This window comes from Ochotona princeps, chromosome 5, assembly GCF_030435755.1.
Source record: "Ochotona princeps isolate mOchPri1 chromosome 5, mOchPri1.hap1, whole genome shotgun sequence".
NCBI lineage: Eukaryota > Metazoa > Chordata > Mammalia > Lagomorpha > Ochotonidae > Ochotona > Ochotona princeps.
Window position 1 is genome coordinate 50,419,132 of NC_080836.1, and position 16,517 is coordinate 50,435,648.

Here is a 16,517-nt window from a genome sequence, read left to right on the forward strand (position 1 = left end):
GTAACAGTAACTAACAGTAACAGTAGCAGAGAGGTGCATATATATAAACACATAGAAATACAAATACACATACATGTAGATGCATGGTACAGAGATATAAGAGCAGAGGCCCCTAGAGAGAAGCAACATTAAATTATTTGAGATTTTATTTCTATCATGCCTGGATGCTGAATTTAGTGTATGTTTAGCACCATGGCAATTTAACTTTTTCTGTCATTTCTAATTTTGCCAGAGCATGTCTTTGAATCAGGTTCAATAGAGCAGATACAGATGCAAGGCTCCCTCTTCATGGAGCTTAAAAATCCCTAAAATTCTTGGAGCCATCATTGGAGGCTATGATGTTATGTAATCTTGCAGGGATGCTTTTAAACAATCTGGTCATTTCCTTATGTCAGCCCCATTTCCTTGACTTTCAAAAGTAGTTTTTCCTCAAGCCAGTTTTGTAAATCCTTGAATTCATTAATACCATCTACTTTTTCAAATCACCATGAAAGTTCTCAGAGGTGTACTTAGAACTATGCATTTTCCCGACTTCACTATAGTTATTGGGAGAAGAGCAAAACTATTCTCTGGAATGTTAGTGAAGAAGGGAAAATGCTGCATGTCTGAGATATGACCATGAACTCAACTCTGAGCTTCAGGAAAATTCGAAGACACCTTGTGTCATGCCCCTACGGGTGACTTGAGACTTGCTGAGACCAAGAATATATATATTTTTTTTAAAGATGCATTTTATTTTTATTTGAAAGGTTGAGTAACAGAGAGTGAGGGAGATACAGCAAGATCTTCATCAATTGGTTCACTCCCCAAATGACTGCAACTGCTGGACCTGGGCTGGTCCAAAGCCAGGAGCCAAGAGCTTCTTCAGGCTCTCCCACATGGGTACAGAGGCCCAAGAGCTTGAGCCATCTTTCACTGCTTCCCCAGGCCATAAGTACAAAGCTGGATTGGAAGTAGAGCAGCGGGGAATCAAACTGGTGCCCATATGGGCAGAGAGTTTGCTTATTGGTGCCAGCCCCTGGAGACCACAAATTTTAAACCTTCAAATGCCAAGATTTTTCTAAGTACAACTTTGAGAGAAGAATTAGTTGCTTCTTCTTTCTGCTCTGTTTGATGGACTTTCATTCTGCCCTTGTGATTTGCCTGAGGCTGATTAAAACAGTGACTTTAGTTTTTCTGATTTCAGTTCACCCTGCTGAAATGACCTTTAAAAACAGGTTTCTCAGTGCTGAACTGCCAAGCTTTCCCCAAGCAAGCTTGCTCCTTCCCTCCCTCTTCTACCTGCGAACATGTTTGCTTGCTCACACACCTGCCCTGGGTTACATACATTGATGGGTTCCTGTAAAAATGAATGATTTCCCAACAATCACTTCCTAAAATGCTGGAAATGTTTGACTCATAAGTTATTGGTCCTCCTATCCTCCTAACAGAGAGGAAACAGACCTGGATCCTGATATATTTGTATCTGCTGCCAGCCATATGTATAGCCATATGTGTACTGTTTCTCTGTAATTGAGTATATTAATTCATATTTAATTTTCTGCTGGTATCATTGATTTCTGCTGCCTGAAGAATGCTGTTTAATGTAATTGTTAATAATATTGCTGATTTATTGGAATTTTGGTCAAAATTGTACTTAGAGGAAAAACTTACAGATACTATAGTGCAAGAGTATAATTTTCACTCACATAGTTCTTCTGTTTTTAAAATTCATCTGTTGTAATGTTTGTTTGATGGATGTAACCTTACATTCAGGTGAAGATATAGCTCACACAGTGAAAGGTATCCAGATGGGATATAACTGTCCATATTTGACTCTCAGTAGAATAGTGTCACCTTTAGGTAGTTTTGCTATTGCTTTTCTCATTCTAGGTCCATAATTATTTATAGTCAATCTTTCATCAACATGTTATCAAAAGGTACACTGAATTGGAAATAATGATTTGGAAGAAATATTCAGCATCACCAACTGTGGAGTCAGAATGATATTCTATCCTCAGCATTTAGAAAAAAAAGATTTATTTATTTGTACTTGAAAGTCAAGGCTTCAGACCATTTTTCATTGCTTTCCTGACCATTTTTCATTGCTTTCCCAGCCCATAAGTAGGGAGCTAGATTTTAAGTGGAGCAGCTTGGACTAGAACCGCCACCCATGTGGAATGGGATGCCAGTGTTGCAGGCAGAGCTTTGGCCTGATATGTCTCTGTGCAGGCCCTATATCCTCAGCTTTGAGTAACAGTTTCTTTTTATTGGAAATCCAGTGGAATCCATTGAATGTGATGATAAGGAAGTGGTTCCTAGGCTCCTGGGCTCTGTCCATGCAGCAGAGGCCCTTGTCTTAGAATCTGGAGGACCACCATCTTTGAACCTGGATCCTCACCCTCATTTCTTCTCTGACTCTCTTTTTCTACACCCTTGACCCGCTTTACTTCCTTCTGTGACTGGTGTCTGGTGGGATGGGAATATTGCCAATTCTCCAAGCCTTCCAGTACCACCATTGCTTAGGGAAGAGGACTCTGACCTTAGATGTGAGGGAGCAGAGGCAGAAGTGTCCTTCACAGTCATCCTGCCAACAGGGTGACTGTCTTAAGTGGCCATCGAGCTTTTTGTGATGCAGGGATCATCCTATGACTTGGCAATTGCTCATTATTACTGGACTGACAGAGTCAGTTTTCTTCCCACTCTTGAGTTGTGATTCAGCACACCTCCTTCCCTGGGTTGATTCTTCCCTGCAAATGGGGAGTGAAGGTTAGGACACACCCGGCCACACCCCTGGGAAGCTCCTGCACCTGGTCCATACTGACCTACATGCGAGTCTGCTTCTGTAGGTATGACTGGCAGACAAGACGAGGCCAGAGGAAGAAGGCGTCATGTTGGGGCCAAGTCTATACTATTTGTTATTATTGTCCTTTGAAACAGCAACTCAAACAAGTCAGCAGGCTCAGTGATGGGGTATGTAAGAGCATTCACACAGACATGGTTATATCCACAATGCAGACACAGAGATTAAACTCGTTGAATTAACACTTCCGGGATTTACTTCACTAGAATGATGCTTCCAGTATCTAACCCAGTTGGTGCCCTCTGAGTTCCTTTCCCTCTCATGGGCTGGACCAAGGATATCCCCAAAAGACCCCTCTGTGTGCACTGTTCTCTTCAGGCAGAGATCCAGCCCCTATCTCTGCCTCTGGCTCTTACCCAGTCTCCAGATCCCCTTCTTTTTCTCACTCATTTTCTTGGACTTGATGCCCTCAATCCCATCTTTCTTGATCTGTGACTCAGATATTAGTTCTTTTTTTCTGTTCTATGAAACTTAAGGCCAACCCTGCTCTCCATTTACCCTAACTATCCCTCCAAACCCAGAAACAAGTCCAAGCTGGAACTTCTCTAGGTGTCACCTCTAAAATTCCATTTTTCTGAGAACCTAGCCTGGCAGATAGTGTACTTGAAACTTCATAAAAACAAGTAGGAAACTGCATGTTGAAGTATATAGAATTTTCTGGAATTTGAATATGTTTTCTGGGTCATTAAAACTGCTGTACCTTACCATATACTCTTCATATACTAAAATCTTGTCTGCCATCCATCCATCCATCCCTCTCTCCATTTCTGTAAGTTTTGGGGTCCTCAATCCAGTTACAGTTGCAGAGGTGTAAAGTTGACATGAAACAAGTTGTTTTCCAAGTTAAAAGTAGTTGCTATTCTCAGTTAAAGCACTAGGTGGAGCATGTGCAGTGAGAGGAAATTGAAGTCTAGTTAACAGCTCATTTGACTTAAGAAAATTGAAAAGAATTTGAACCAAACTGATTTTCATTATACCACACTTTTTATAAGTATATATGAGGTTAAGGATAATCAAGAAATAGATCAAAGCTGAAACAAATCATGTGTTTTCTTTTCAATAGACTCCAAGCCAGGGAAGGAAAATAAAGACAACCACTAGTCAGGGGAGTTAGTGGTAGGCATGCAGAATGTTTTTTTCTTAGATAGGAAGATGAAGTTGTCCTCCAGTTTCAAATTTGGGAGCAAAACCATTTGCGTATGAGCAGAGGGGCGATGTCATACATTGCTAATAATAACAGATAAACATCTCTTAAAAGCAAACAAAACACACATACGCAAAAACAAATGTTCTTGGGGAAGACTTAAGAGAAACTGAGATGTGTGATTCTTGTAGGATAAGCCTGGCACCAGACAGATTGGCATGCCATGCAGTCTACTGCAGGCTCGGGTGATGCCAGCTTTGATCCCTGTGATCCTGAGTTGGGGTTGTTCACAATAAATATCAGAATTTTGCACCGGAGTATATTTAGTTGTGACACTGCAGGTGAGGGTTTGCCAGTACCTTCATTTTTGTTTACTTTATAGATATTTTATTTTGTAATTTACGTGAGAATTAGAGAGGCAGACAGCTCTCACCTGCTGATTTAATTCTCAGAAGCTTACAGAGGCTGGGGCCTGAGCCAGGATGAAGCTGGGAATCAGGAACTCACTCAGTCCTGGGTGCAGGGATCTGACTACTTATACCATTGCTGCTGCTTCCTATGGTGTTCATTGGCAAAAAGCTGGAATCAAAAACATGTGCTAGGACACTAATCCAGCTACTGTAATATGGGACAAGCCAAATGCCTTCTCCAGTGATTCCATTTTTAAATGATTATAAAAACGATATCTGGGGCCAGAATGTTGGCTCAATTGACTAATCCTCTACCTCCAAGTACCAGCATCCCATATGAGCAGCAGTTTGTGTCCTGGCGGCTCCACTTCTCATTCCAGCTCCTTATGGTCTGGGAAAGCAGTGGAGAATGACCTAATGTCTTGGGATCCTTCACCTATGTAGGAGACCCAGCAGAAGATCCTGGCTTTGGGTTGGCTCAGCTCTGACTGTTGCAGCCACTTGGGGAATGAGCCAGTAGATGAAAGATCTTTCTTTCTGTCTCTCCTTTTCTCTGTAAATCTGTCTTTCCAATAAAAATAAATAAATCTTTAAAAAAATGTCATCCAACATGAAGTTTGACATCGCTATAAGTAGTTCAGGCTGTCTATAAGTCCAAATCAAGAATTATAAGATGAAAGAAAAAAAATGCCCAGGGAAAAGCTCTCATTGGTTCAGTAATATTTTGAATCCCTTGCCTGCCTATTGCCATTTACTTTTGAGTTCTGAGCTATCTACCCATTGCTTTCTGTCCAAGGAATTTGCTTACATTCAGCAGAAAGGCAAAGTGTAAGGGCTACATATTCCATCTTGATTGAAAGTAGATCTGTGGAAAGTTTTTAGATTCCTGATTTTCCTTGTCAAATAATGTGTAGAAAACTCAAACTTAGTTTATTTCATGCAATTACAAGGTATGAATTTAGAAGGGAGATAAGCTTGCTGAGAATAAATTGTAAGAATTTATTTTGTTTAAAGAGAGTTACACTATTTTATTTTGTGATGAACTTAAGGGGAAATGTTCTTAGGTTTTACATGAAGGGAATTTTAGCTAGAAATGGGTACCCTCTGGCTGTTGACTTAGCAGAAATGCCTGCCTGGAAATAGGTAGCTCTGAGCTTCCGTAACAATTTGTATTTTAAGTCAGTTTGATTTCTTTTGACGTCATCAATAATGTGAAGACATGCCTGAATAAATTGTTCTGTTTAATAATTCTTAAAATGCTTAGGTGATACATTTGATTTTCTTAAATTAAGGTTCAGTTTAAGTTTAACCTTCATATGACTTAGCAGCAAAATTGATTCTGGTGCTGGAGACAACTGATAGGGAGCTTCAAATATGCTTTCTCCAAATCTGTTGATGATTGAGGTTGCGAGGGAAGGTTTAATTTAGTAGGCAAGAAGGAGAATTTGCCCACTTCTATTGTGTTATACACTCAATGTGCAGCACTGCTAAAATTCTTGCTTTTTACCTACTTTAATGAACCATGCATACCAAGTGGTAGAGTGTACATGAGGATTCCATGACTTCTTCATGGTACTTCAGACAGATGTTCAGTCGGACGGAACTGTGTCTGTGGAAGACATCCTCTTAAGTTGTGATGATGGTGGACATAAGAGATGGAAGATCAAAGTGAGAATGTTTAGATGCTAGTGAATTTGCAGCACACATTGAAGGGGAGGATATATTACATGTGGTTATGCTTAGTTGATGGTACTTGGAGTAATATATGCAGTCATACAAATTGTTGATTCCAAATTTTGTCATGGAGGTAAGAATGGTACCTGGTGCATATTTTTCAGCCTGTTTGCATTTGTGTATCCATGAATAGATATGCTTTCACAGTCACCTGCAAGAGAGACCTGTCAGAAGCTGGGGACTCAATGCACATTTCCCATTTGGGTGGGTGGGTGACTGTTGGGTGCTTAGCCACATGGGAAACCTGGGAGAAGCTCCTGGCTTCTAGCTTTGGCCTGGTTCAGCCCTGGTCCTTGTGACCATTTGGGGAGTGAACTAATGGATGGAAGATCTCATTCTCTCTGTGTCTTTCCCTCCCTCTTTATAGCTATAAACAAATAAAATAAATCATTCTTAAAAAGTCATAATGCTGAATTTAAGAAGTTTTTAGGATGAAATCCACAGTGTTATACCATTTTTATAATTAAACATGCAGAATCTGCATGTTTATCAGGAAACATATATGTATATGACCAGTATTTAAAAATGGAGTGGAGCATACCCATTTAACAGTGATCACCTCATCAGAGGGGAATGGGGTAGGACAGGGTCATGAAGGGATTTCAAATAAGCAAATAGGGTAAAATATCAGCAACGATGAATTATTTTGGTAATGGCTATAGTGCTCTTTGAAACTTTCTGTAGTTTTAAAATATATGGAAAAATTTTGGACTTGGTGTGGTGGTTGGCTCAAGGGGAGCTCAAGAACAACAAAACATTTGTGACTATACTACACTGAGTATTATATGCCTGACACTGAGATGGAAACATACAGATGATATTTATTCCTGGAGATTTTGAGTTGTCATTTAAGAAAAACAAATCTAGGGCCCAGCGTTGTGGCCTAGCAGCTAAAGTCCTCGCCTTGAACGCGCCAGGATCCCATATGGGCACCACTTCTAATCCCAGCAGCCCCACTTCCCATCCAGCTCCCTGCTTGTGGCCTGGGAAGGCAGTGGAGGACGGCCCGATGCTTTGGGACCCTGCACCCGTGTGGGAGACCTGGAAAGAAGTTCCTGGTTCCCAGCTTCGGATTGGCGCAGCACCAGCCGTTGTGCTCACTTGGGGAGTGAATCATCAGACGGAAGATCTTCCTCTCTGTCTCTCCTCCTCTCTGTATATCTGACTTTGTAATAAAATAAATAAATCTTTAAAAAAAAAAAGAAAAACAAATTACTTATGTGTATTTAGATTGGCCTATTTGGCAACACTCCTCACATGGTCACAGGGAGACCCAACCTATGGAGCTCACTTTATCTGAATAGATCCATAGTAACACCAAGAGCTTGTGGGCCAGGACTGGACTTCCTGTTCATGGTCCCTGTCTCCAGTCTCTGTACACACCATGGGATAGGGAAGAATGAATCATCATCCTCGCTCACTTCCTGCTGTGTTGTTTGCTGTCTTGACACTAATACTCTCTTGGTACATTTCTAGGCATGAAAGGATACATACCAGAAAACCCTATCATGTGCAGGATGCTGAGAAATACTGCTTGGAAGATGATTTGGTCAATTTGGAAGTTCTGGATGAGGTATTGGATATTTGGTGGATCATTCTTATTAATAGTATTTGTTTCATGTGAATGAATTTCTGGTTGTGGGCAATGTTCTCCTAAGGTCCTTTGGACATTGAAGTGTTAGTACAGCTACAGGATGAAGCTCAAGGAGCATTCATTTGCTCTAACTACTAACACATGGTGTGTCCATTAATACCCCTAGAACGGTGAAGACAACAGGACTTGGATTTTTCTAAGAAAGTCCTTTGTATCATAAGTCTAAATGTGAAGAAATTATTTTCTGCTTCTTAGAACTTGCAATTAACTTTTAAGATAGTTGGTTATTCTTCCTAAAGAGCAGTTCTATGTAAGGAAATGGTGGAGTTAATATGGCCTGAATTTTAAATTTCAAAGCTGTGATAATCGCATTTAAAATATGCATGTTTAATAGAGCTGTTAATTGCATTGGCCCTGTTTCTGCTGACTGTAACTCTGGGGACCTTTAACTTCAATGCCAGAATCACTAGTGTGTCATATAAAAACATTCGATTCAATATTCCTACCACCTAAAATTCACATGAAATGCTTTGAGAAATGAAGCTAATCTTTTGTCTGGATCATCAGTAGGAACACCCCCATTAAATCAAATTCTACATAGAGCATTTTGATTGGGTAAGGCAATATGTTTTCACAGTAACAAATGAAACCATGTTAAGGATCCCAATGCCCTTCACAAGTCCTGAGTTTTTTAGTATATTCTTTTTTTTTTCTTATTTCAAGGCAGATATCTGTATCATATCAGTGATTTAGGTACATTAGGGACTGGATGATTTCTCTTTTAGAGAAATACATTCTTGTAAGGATGCATTTATTGTCATTTTTAGACTCTCTCCCTTGCTTGGAAATGTTTACTTCAATATCATTTATGCTTCTTGTAGGATACAATTATTCATCAGCTACAGAAGCGCTATGCGGACTTGATGATTTACACATATGTTGGAGACATCTTAATTGCCTTAAACCCCTTCCAGGATCTAAGCATATACTCTCCACAGGTAAGGAATGCTTGAAGATCTTACTGCTCCTTGTCACAAACTCCAAGACCACAAGTACAAGAAGAAGGAAAAAGTGAAATAAAATTAGGCCACCCTATAGACATACGTTGCAAGCTGCAGGAAATATTTCAGTGAGATGACGGGTACTTTTAGGAGGCAGCTGCAACAACAATAGCTAACCTTGAGTGAAGGCTCACTACATGCCAGGATTCCATCACTTCTCACAGCCCTGTGAGACAGGTACCATTAGGAAGGCCATCTGGCACACAAGGAGACTAAGTACCGAGAAATTAATCCTTTTGCACGAGTCTGTGAAACCAGTGAAAACAGCACTAGGATTTGAACTCAAACCCTAGACTCCATAGCCTGTGTTCTTTGGACTTTCTGACGCATCAAGTCAACTAGTAAATGACGAATTCTAGGTTAGTGGCAGTGTATGGTGGAACGTTAGAGGAGCAGTGGAGCATTCAAAATTCTCTTAAAAGTCATTCTGGTTTTCTTCAGTTTTCCAGGCTGTATCATGGGGTGAAACGTGCCTCGAATCCCCCTCACATATTTGCGTCTGCTGATGCTGCTTACCAGTGCATGGTTGCTTTCAGCAAAGACCAGGTAAGGACTTATCTTCTGCTCCCAACATGTCACCTACTAAGACAGATCCCGTCTTCCTCTTCTGCCTTTAAGTCTTCCTGCAACCTCTGCAATCTGGTTGCCAGTGCTGAACTAAGGAAATGGATCATGGGCGTGGAGCACTAACAAAGCCTTAAGGAACAGAATTAGAAAACCCTGTTCAAGAAACAAGGAACATTCATATCAAGACCAAGTGTCCTCTCTGCTAAAATGGAATAGTTATTTCTAATATAAATACAGTGAGAACTTAGAGCAAGTACAACCTGATCACACCACAAAATTGTAAATGAGAACAGGATATTGGCACAGGCATTTGGTGCTATAGTTGAGCTGTTGCCTGGAACTCCTGCATCCCATAGCAGAGGACCTGAGTTCCAGTCCTAGATCTACTCTGCATTCTAGCTTTCTGCTGATGTGCACCCACTGAGAGAGTAGGTGATGACTCAAGTAGTTGTGTCCCTGCCACTTTCATGGGGGAAAGTGGATTGAATTCCCAGCTCCTGGCTTTGACCTCGCCTGGTCCTGGTGCTTGCTGGCATTTGGGAGAGAACCAGTCAATGGTATATCTGTTTCTGAAACTCTCTCTCTGCTTTTCAAATAAGTAACATTTTAGCTTTTGAAATTACTAGGAAACCAGAATATAGAAAGCATAAATGAAATTGTTTCTCATTAAGGTCTTCAAGATTCTGATCTTTGTACAAAATTGTATGCAGGTGCACTAAATACCCCATCCTTTAGCTGCTGAGGAATTATGAAGAGTTGGGTATAGACTGAATAAACCTTAAATTCAGTGCAAGCTAAACACAAACTTTCCTCATACATTTTAACTTTTTAGATGTCAAATTGATAGCAATAGCAATGGCCAGGTGTTTTTTTTTTTTTTTTTCTTTGTCTATTACATTTGAAATAGAAGGTATTTCAGTTGGTTAGAAAATTTCATTCTGGCATCACTGTATATTTCCTGAGTGCAGTTGGGTCTGAGCTTTTTGTTTGTGGAGGAATAGAGGAAACTACAGTAGTTCAAGTTACTAAAGAAACTGAGCTTTTCCAGAGACTTTGAAATAGCCATAGATTTCATTAAGAGGAAGTAAATAAAGAGGGAAGAGATGTGGATTTTAATTTAAAGAATTTGTCCCACTGTGGTTCTTATTTTCCAGAACCAAATATCCTTCCCAACACCAATTTTTTAATTCTTGGGTACCAACTAGGTGTTCAACAATTCAATTCTGACATTTTCTGAGTGGGCGCAAACCCTACATGTTAAGAACTCAGTTCTGAAACACTGCCTCACTTTAGTGCCAGTTGCAAATGAAGGACACAGGCTGGCCATACTTCCATAGGTGATGCTGTATGTAATTATAATGGCCTGTAGGAAGGGTGATTCATTGCCTACTGTTTATAATAAAAGAAAAGTAAATTATGTTATGTCTGTTGGATGCAACAACTGTACCAAAGCCTGAGGAAACTTTCCCTAAGCAGAAATGGAATGACGCCTCAGATAAACTCTTCAGTGAAAACCGAAGGTATGTAGCAATGGATGTTGTTGTGCAAACCGTGGTTGAACATGAGCGTTGTTTCACACCGCTGTCTTCTGTGTCAGTGCATTGTCATCAGTGGCGAAAGTGGCTCTGGGAAGACCGAAAGCGCCCACCTGATCGTTCAGCATTTGACTTTCCTGGGAAAGGTATTAACTAACCTGCTTTATGTATACATGATGACTAGAAGTTCCTGCATAGAGAGTAACTGCTATTTTTTAAATGCGAGTACTGCTTTTTATTAGTAATCGTATTAAAAACCTTCTATCTTTGTTATGTTTGCATCCTGATTGTGCAGCAACTTACAGTGTCAGCCTTATTTTAGTTAATGAGGAAAATAATGTCAGCATGAATTTGCTAGATTGTTGGCAGTTAATCTTTTGTGTTTGCAATGAAATAGAAACATTAAGCCATTAAGTAGTAAAAGTGGTTAAACACTAGAACAGGATCAAAGACAGCCACAGTGGTGATTCAAGGGATAGAAAACACAAAGTTGAGGTTGAAGGAAATAGGAAAGGAATGGAAAATAGCAGGAGTTGAGGGCAAGGAAAATTTTCAGCAAGGTAAGATGGACACTGAGTGAATGACTTCAAACCTAGTCTAGTGTTAGTTATACTAAGAAGTAGGGCATTATATGGCTGAAAAAGCATTTAAGGAATTCTTAAATTATTTTTATTTTCAGAAATTTTTAATTGCTGTAACAGGTTAGAGTTTGCAGATACAGTTCTAAGGATATGATATTCTCTTCTTCCATCTCCCCCTCCTCCTTCCCTTGCTTTCTCTTCCACTTTCTTTTCCTCTCCCTTTCTATCTTTATTGGGGTTTTTTTTGGTAATTATGAATCTTAAATTCACATTATAGTAAAAAAAAAAGTCTGATGCCTCACCAAATACAAATGTTTAACAACTGAAAAGCTAAAAAACTTTAGTGGGAAAATAGACAAAGGATATAAAGAATAATTGGATGGAAAAATGACCATTTCACCATATAAGGTAGATTTTAAAGTAATCATAGATCTTGTAAAGTGTAATATTATAACATTCTTGATGGTTTAGCAAAAATGCAAAGTAAAGTGTTTTTTAAGATTTATTTATTTGTTCTTATTGGAAAGTCAGATTTACAGAGAGGAGGAGAGACAGAGAAGATCTTCCATCTGCTGATTCACTCTCCAAGTAGCCGCAAGGGCTAGAGCTGAGCCAGTTTGAAGCCAGGAGTCAGGAGCCTCTTCCACGTCTCCCACACCGGTGCAGGTTCCCAAGGCTTTGTACTGTGCTTTGTTGCTTTCCCAGGCCACAAGTAGGGAGCTGGATAGAAAGTGGGGCTGCCAGGATTAGAACTGGTACCTGTATGGAATCTTGTGGCACGTGTGATGCTAGGACTTTAGCCACTAGGCTACCATGCTGGGCCTTAAAGTAAAGTTTTACAAAACCATATTTGTAGCAAAACTGGTACACATGGGCCTTTTCTTTTTTCTTTTGTTTTTTCTTTATTTTTCAAGTTTTACCTCCCACATGTAAGAGAGAACATGCAATCTTTGTCTTTCTACGTAAGGAATATTTTCACAGGTAGAGTTTATTAAAGGTTACAGTGAGTGACTGAGAAAAATGAGCGTATTTCTGTTTAAATTATTTCTAAACTGTCTTTTCTGTATGAGCGATTTTAAATGAAGTACAACTAGATTTCAAAACTGCTATCCTAATTCAGACTAAGCAAATTCGTTTGCACTTGGGTTGTTATGCATCTGAGCAAAATGATGCCGTGGCTGATGTTGATCCCCCAAAATGGAGCTCTTCATAAAAGGACGGCATACATTTTGGTGGGCAAAAGAGAGATGGCCAGCAACTTTGCTCGAGTCGTAGTTCCAGTGGCTCATCTTGGCTGTTTTTTGTTTGGCACAGGCCAACAATCAGACCCTGAGAGAGAAGATTCTGCAGGTCAACTCCCTGGTGGAAGCCTTTGGGAACGCGTGCACTGTCATCAATGACAACTCGAGCCGCTTTGGAAAATATCTGGAAATGATATTTACCCCAACCGGAGTTGTGATGGGGGCAAGAATTTCTGAATATCTCCTCGAAAAGTCCAGAGTTATAAAACAGGCAGTGTAGGTGCACTAATTTATTATTCTGGCTTGTCTCTGCAATATAAATGGAGGTGCAATGTATTCTGGGAAGTTTATGAGTTTATGAGTTTATGAGTTTTTCACCCCTGTTCTTAGTTTTCCCCTGGCCTCCTTCAGAACAAGGAATTATTCACAGGACTCTAAGGGGCAGACTACATGACATTGCAGTGGTGCCATCCATGCACAACTTAACATCATTGCAGACATTTAGAAAAAAAATTTTTTTAATTAAATTTGTCTATTAAAATTAAAGCTTGCCTTTCAAATTAAGCTAGTCCATTAAAAGCAATGAGAGTATTCTACATGTTTATTTTTACCCTGGATTGAAAGAAAGAAAAAAGCAGCACTTAGTGTCTTGTAAAAAGAATAGTATAATCATAGGAATCACTAGCATAAACTTGGTACTGGCTCCAATGCCAGCCCTGACATTTACCAAGTAACCTTGGCATGTCGCTCATAGTCTCTGTGCCTCACCTGTGACATGGAGATGCTGCTAGTGCCAGCCTCATAGGTTGCTGTAAGGATTGATGAGTTTAGGCATGGTGCCTGCTATCAGAGTGCCAGCCAACCACTGTTCCTTATGTGACCATTGTTATGTCAGCACAGTGGAGTTCCTCAGGAACAGCACTCCATGCACTTGTATCTGTCCCCTGTTGAATGCCAGTGCTGTGTTCTGTGCCCTGATGGATTGCAAGAGGAAACAAATAGGCAGAGCTGGGAGTCTGTGTCCCTTGTGAAAGAGAGGGATGGGGCAAGGAGGATCACTAGAAACAGAGCAAATCATCTTAATTGTGATCAGTGCCAGGAAGCCAGGGAATGTGCCATGATGGGGAAACCAGGGATAGGAAGGACACTTGCTCTAGTCCAGGGGGAAGAGGGCCATGCAGTGGGCACAGGAGTAGTGAGGCAGAAGGTAGCAAAGATACATCCAAGACCAGATCATGCAGGGCTTAGTGCCATGCTGAGGATTTTGAATGTCTTTAAGCAGGAGCGTCACCAAACACAAGTTGCATTTTGAAATGGCAGTGCCAGCGGAAGTGGGAGGAGGAGCGAGATGCAAGAAGGATTGGCTGAGTGCTGTTAGGAGGGTGTTGCCAAGGCCTGTGGCACTGAATGTTGGCTTGAACTCTGCTGGTAGCACTGAGTTGCAGAGAAGCTGGCAAGCATCTGAAGGAGCAGGTCTTGCTCTAGGTTAGGAACGGAAGCGAGTTCTTCCACAGTGCACTTGTCTTTGCTCACACAGCTGGGACCAGCATGCTCACTCAACCATGAAGGGGAAGAGTGAGAGGCAGTAAAGCTTCCCTGTGACTTTCTGATGGACTTCTTTAATTACCTGTTTCTTCTTCCCAAATTAGGATGGTTTTGAAGTTTAGGAAACTACTCTGCCTGAGTATGGAAATTGCAGTGTTCTGTGTTCAAATGTGAAGTGGTTGTGGGAGGAGGCTTCTCCTCACAGCTATGCCACTGACCTTACTGAGTTGCTCACAGGCATCTCTCCTCATACCTTGCTTTCTTGGTATGCAATAGGAGTGTCACAGTGCCCTCACAGGGCTGACAGGAGAGGAAGACAAGATAAGGCCTGAATTTAGAGGGCCTCTGTGATTGTGCCCTGTGGTGGGCACGCTCTTGGATTCCTTACCTCAGCCCATTTGTGGCTAGGTGTGGTTACAACCTGGGCAAATGGGCCTTCCGTGGTAACTGTCACCCAGCCTGGCCCTGTTTCAGCTGGTAACTGTTCCACCAGATCAGTCCTGCCAGTTAGTACCATGAGCAAAGCCCCTCTGCCCCCAGCCCCTCTGCCCTCTATACAGGTGCTGTGAGCAACAAGGCTGCCAGTATCCCAGCCACTAAAATCGGGAGGTGTTGTGGTCACAATAAAATTGTAGCTAATCTGAGAGATAAAAGGCAGAAAAATCACAGTGAGTTTGTGCTGTGGGTGGATGTTAGCAGGAGAAGCTTGGGAAAAGTGGAAAATTGTGAACTAGAGATATTTGCTATGTAGAACTTCAGGAAGGTAGGACCATGAGGGCTCAAAGCCAGCACATTTGGTGGAGGGTGAAGGACCAAGTGATTTTCATTACAGCTGTTCCCCTTTCCTGTCTCAGCTTCCCTGATGCTCAGCTTGGAAATCTGGGAACCAGCTCCCACTCCTTGCCATCCCCTTCAGTCTTTCAGGGTCTTCTGGTTTCTGCACAGAACACAGCTAAAGCTTGTTCCTGCTCTCCATTAGCACTGCTGATACACTGCAACACCCCACCCCCAGTTCCTCACCTGTACCTCCTCAGGCTCTCGCTGTATCCAGTGCAGTATCCTTCAGTCTAATCTTCATCCTGCAGCCGAAGAGAACTTTTCTGAACCCCATCTATTCATGTTATGTATCTACAGTGCACCTTAGTTCCAGTTGAAAATTCCACCAGGAATCCTAATTGCTTAGAGAAAAAAGTTCTCATTCTGGCTGACCAAGGCCTTGTAGGGGATACCCTCTACCTGCCCCACCTGCTAATCACCAGCCCCTTCTGCTCCTGCATGAGTACTGCACTCTGAGTCTTTGGATGCATGCTATCTCTCTCTAACTTCTGCCAACTCAGTAGTCTGGTTAATGCTGTTTCCTTGGTGAGTGCTTCCTGGATTTAACATAAACACCCCACATTCCTAAACGTTTTTCATCATTTCAGCCCCTTGTTTGCTTTTTTTCAAAGCCTTCATCACAATTTTCCTTGAACTCTACCACTAGAAGGGTTGCTACAAGGAGCATGAAACTCTTTAGTCCTGCATCCCTGGCATTGACATGGTGCTTGCCATAACTTGGCACCCACTAATACATGTGTTAGTTGGGTAGTAACCTTTTTTCACTATGTCTGTAAATCCTATAAAATATTGTTGTATACTATAAATATGCACAATGCAATGTTCTTTAAAAGTAAATATGGTTTTCTCATGTAATATCTATCTGAACTGAATGGACCTGTGAATAGGAAATAGAAGAAGCACCTAGAATAACAGGACAGAGATAGCCATGTACCGGGAGAGCTTTGACAGGCAAAGCAACCTGGAAAAAATAAGGATACCAAGAGCAGGCTAAAGAAAAGAGAAATGGATGGTCCAGGTGGGACACAGGGGGGCAAAGAGAAGTTTCATTCCACAAACCAAGGTGGTCAAGTAGAGCTTTTGCCAAAATCCACGGTATCAACAAAAGAGAGTCTACCTCCAGGGAACAGATGGGACTCTGGAGCATTTCTCTTTGAACATCTGTACCAAAGTGTATTATGAACTGACACCTTTGTAACAATGCAGTGACAGAGAATTAGAAAAGGTTGACACTTTCTGATGACCTGGCAGTATCAGTTGCAGTTCAGCGTCTCAGCATGTCCCTCCCATCCCTTCTTCAACCAGGGAAAGCACAGATGCCAGTTCTGGAACCAACTTTGCTTCCTTTCCTACTATGTGACTGGCAAGCACCTTCTTACATGGCAGGGCAGCTCCAGTTGAGTGGTAGGTTTGTCAAACCTTTTGA

The 16,517-nt window shown here is 41.2% G+C and overlaps 1 protein-coding gene across 3 annotated transcripts in view; it reads left to right on the top strand.

The window, feature by feature from the left end:
- Positions 1-16,517, top strand: part of MYO3B (myosin IIIB) — a 545,106-nt gene that overhangs the window by 238,111 nt on the left and 290,478 nt on the right. For all 3 annotated transcript variants that reach the window (XM_058664616.1, XM_058664615.1, XM_058664617.1), the window contains 5 exons: positions 7,607-7,703; positions 8,606-8,722; positions 9,227-9,331; positions 10,950-11,033; positions 12,783-12,985. In XM_058664616.1, coding sequence (XP_058520599.1) covers positions 7,607-7,703; positions 8,606-8,722; positions 9,227-9,331; positions 10,950-11,033; positions 12,783-12,985 — 606 coding nt within the window. The remainder of the gene's footprint in view (positions 1-7,606; positions 7,704-8,605; positions 8,723-9,226; positions 9,332-10,949; positions 11,034-12,782; positions 12,986-16,517) is intronic.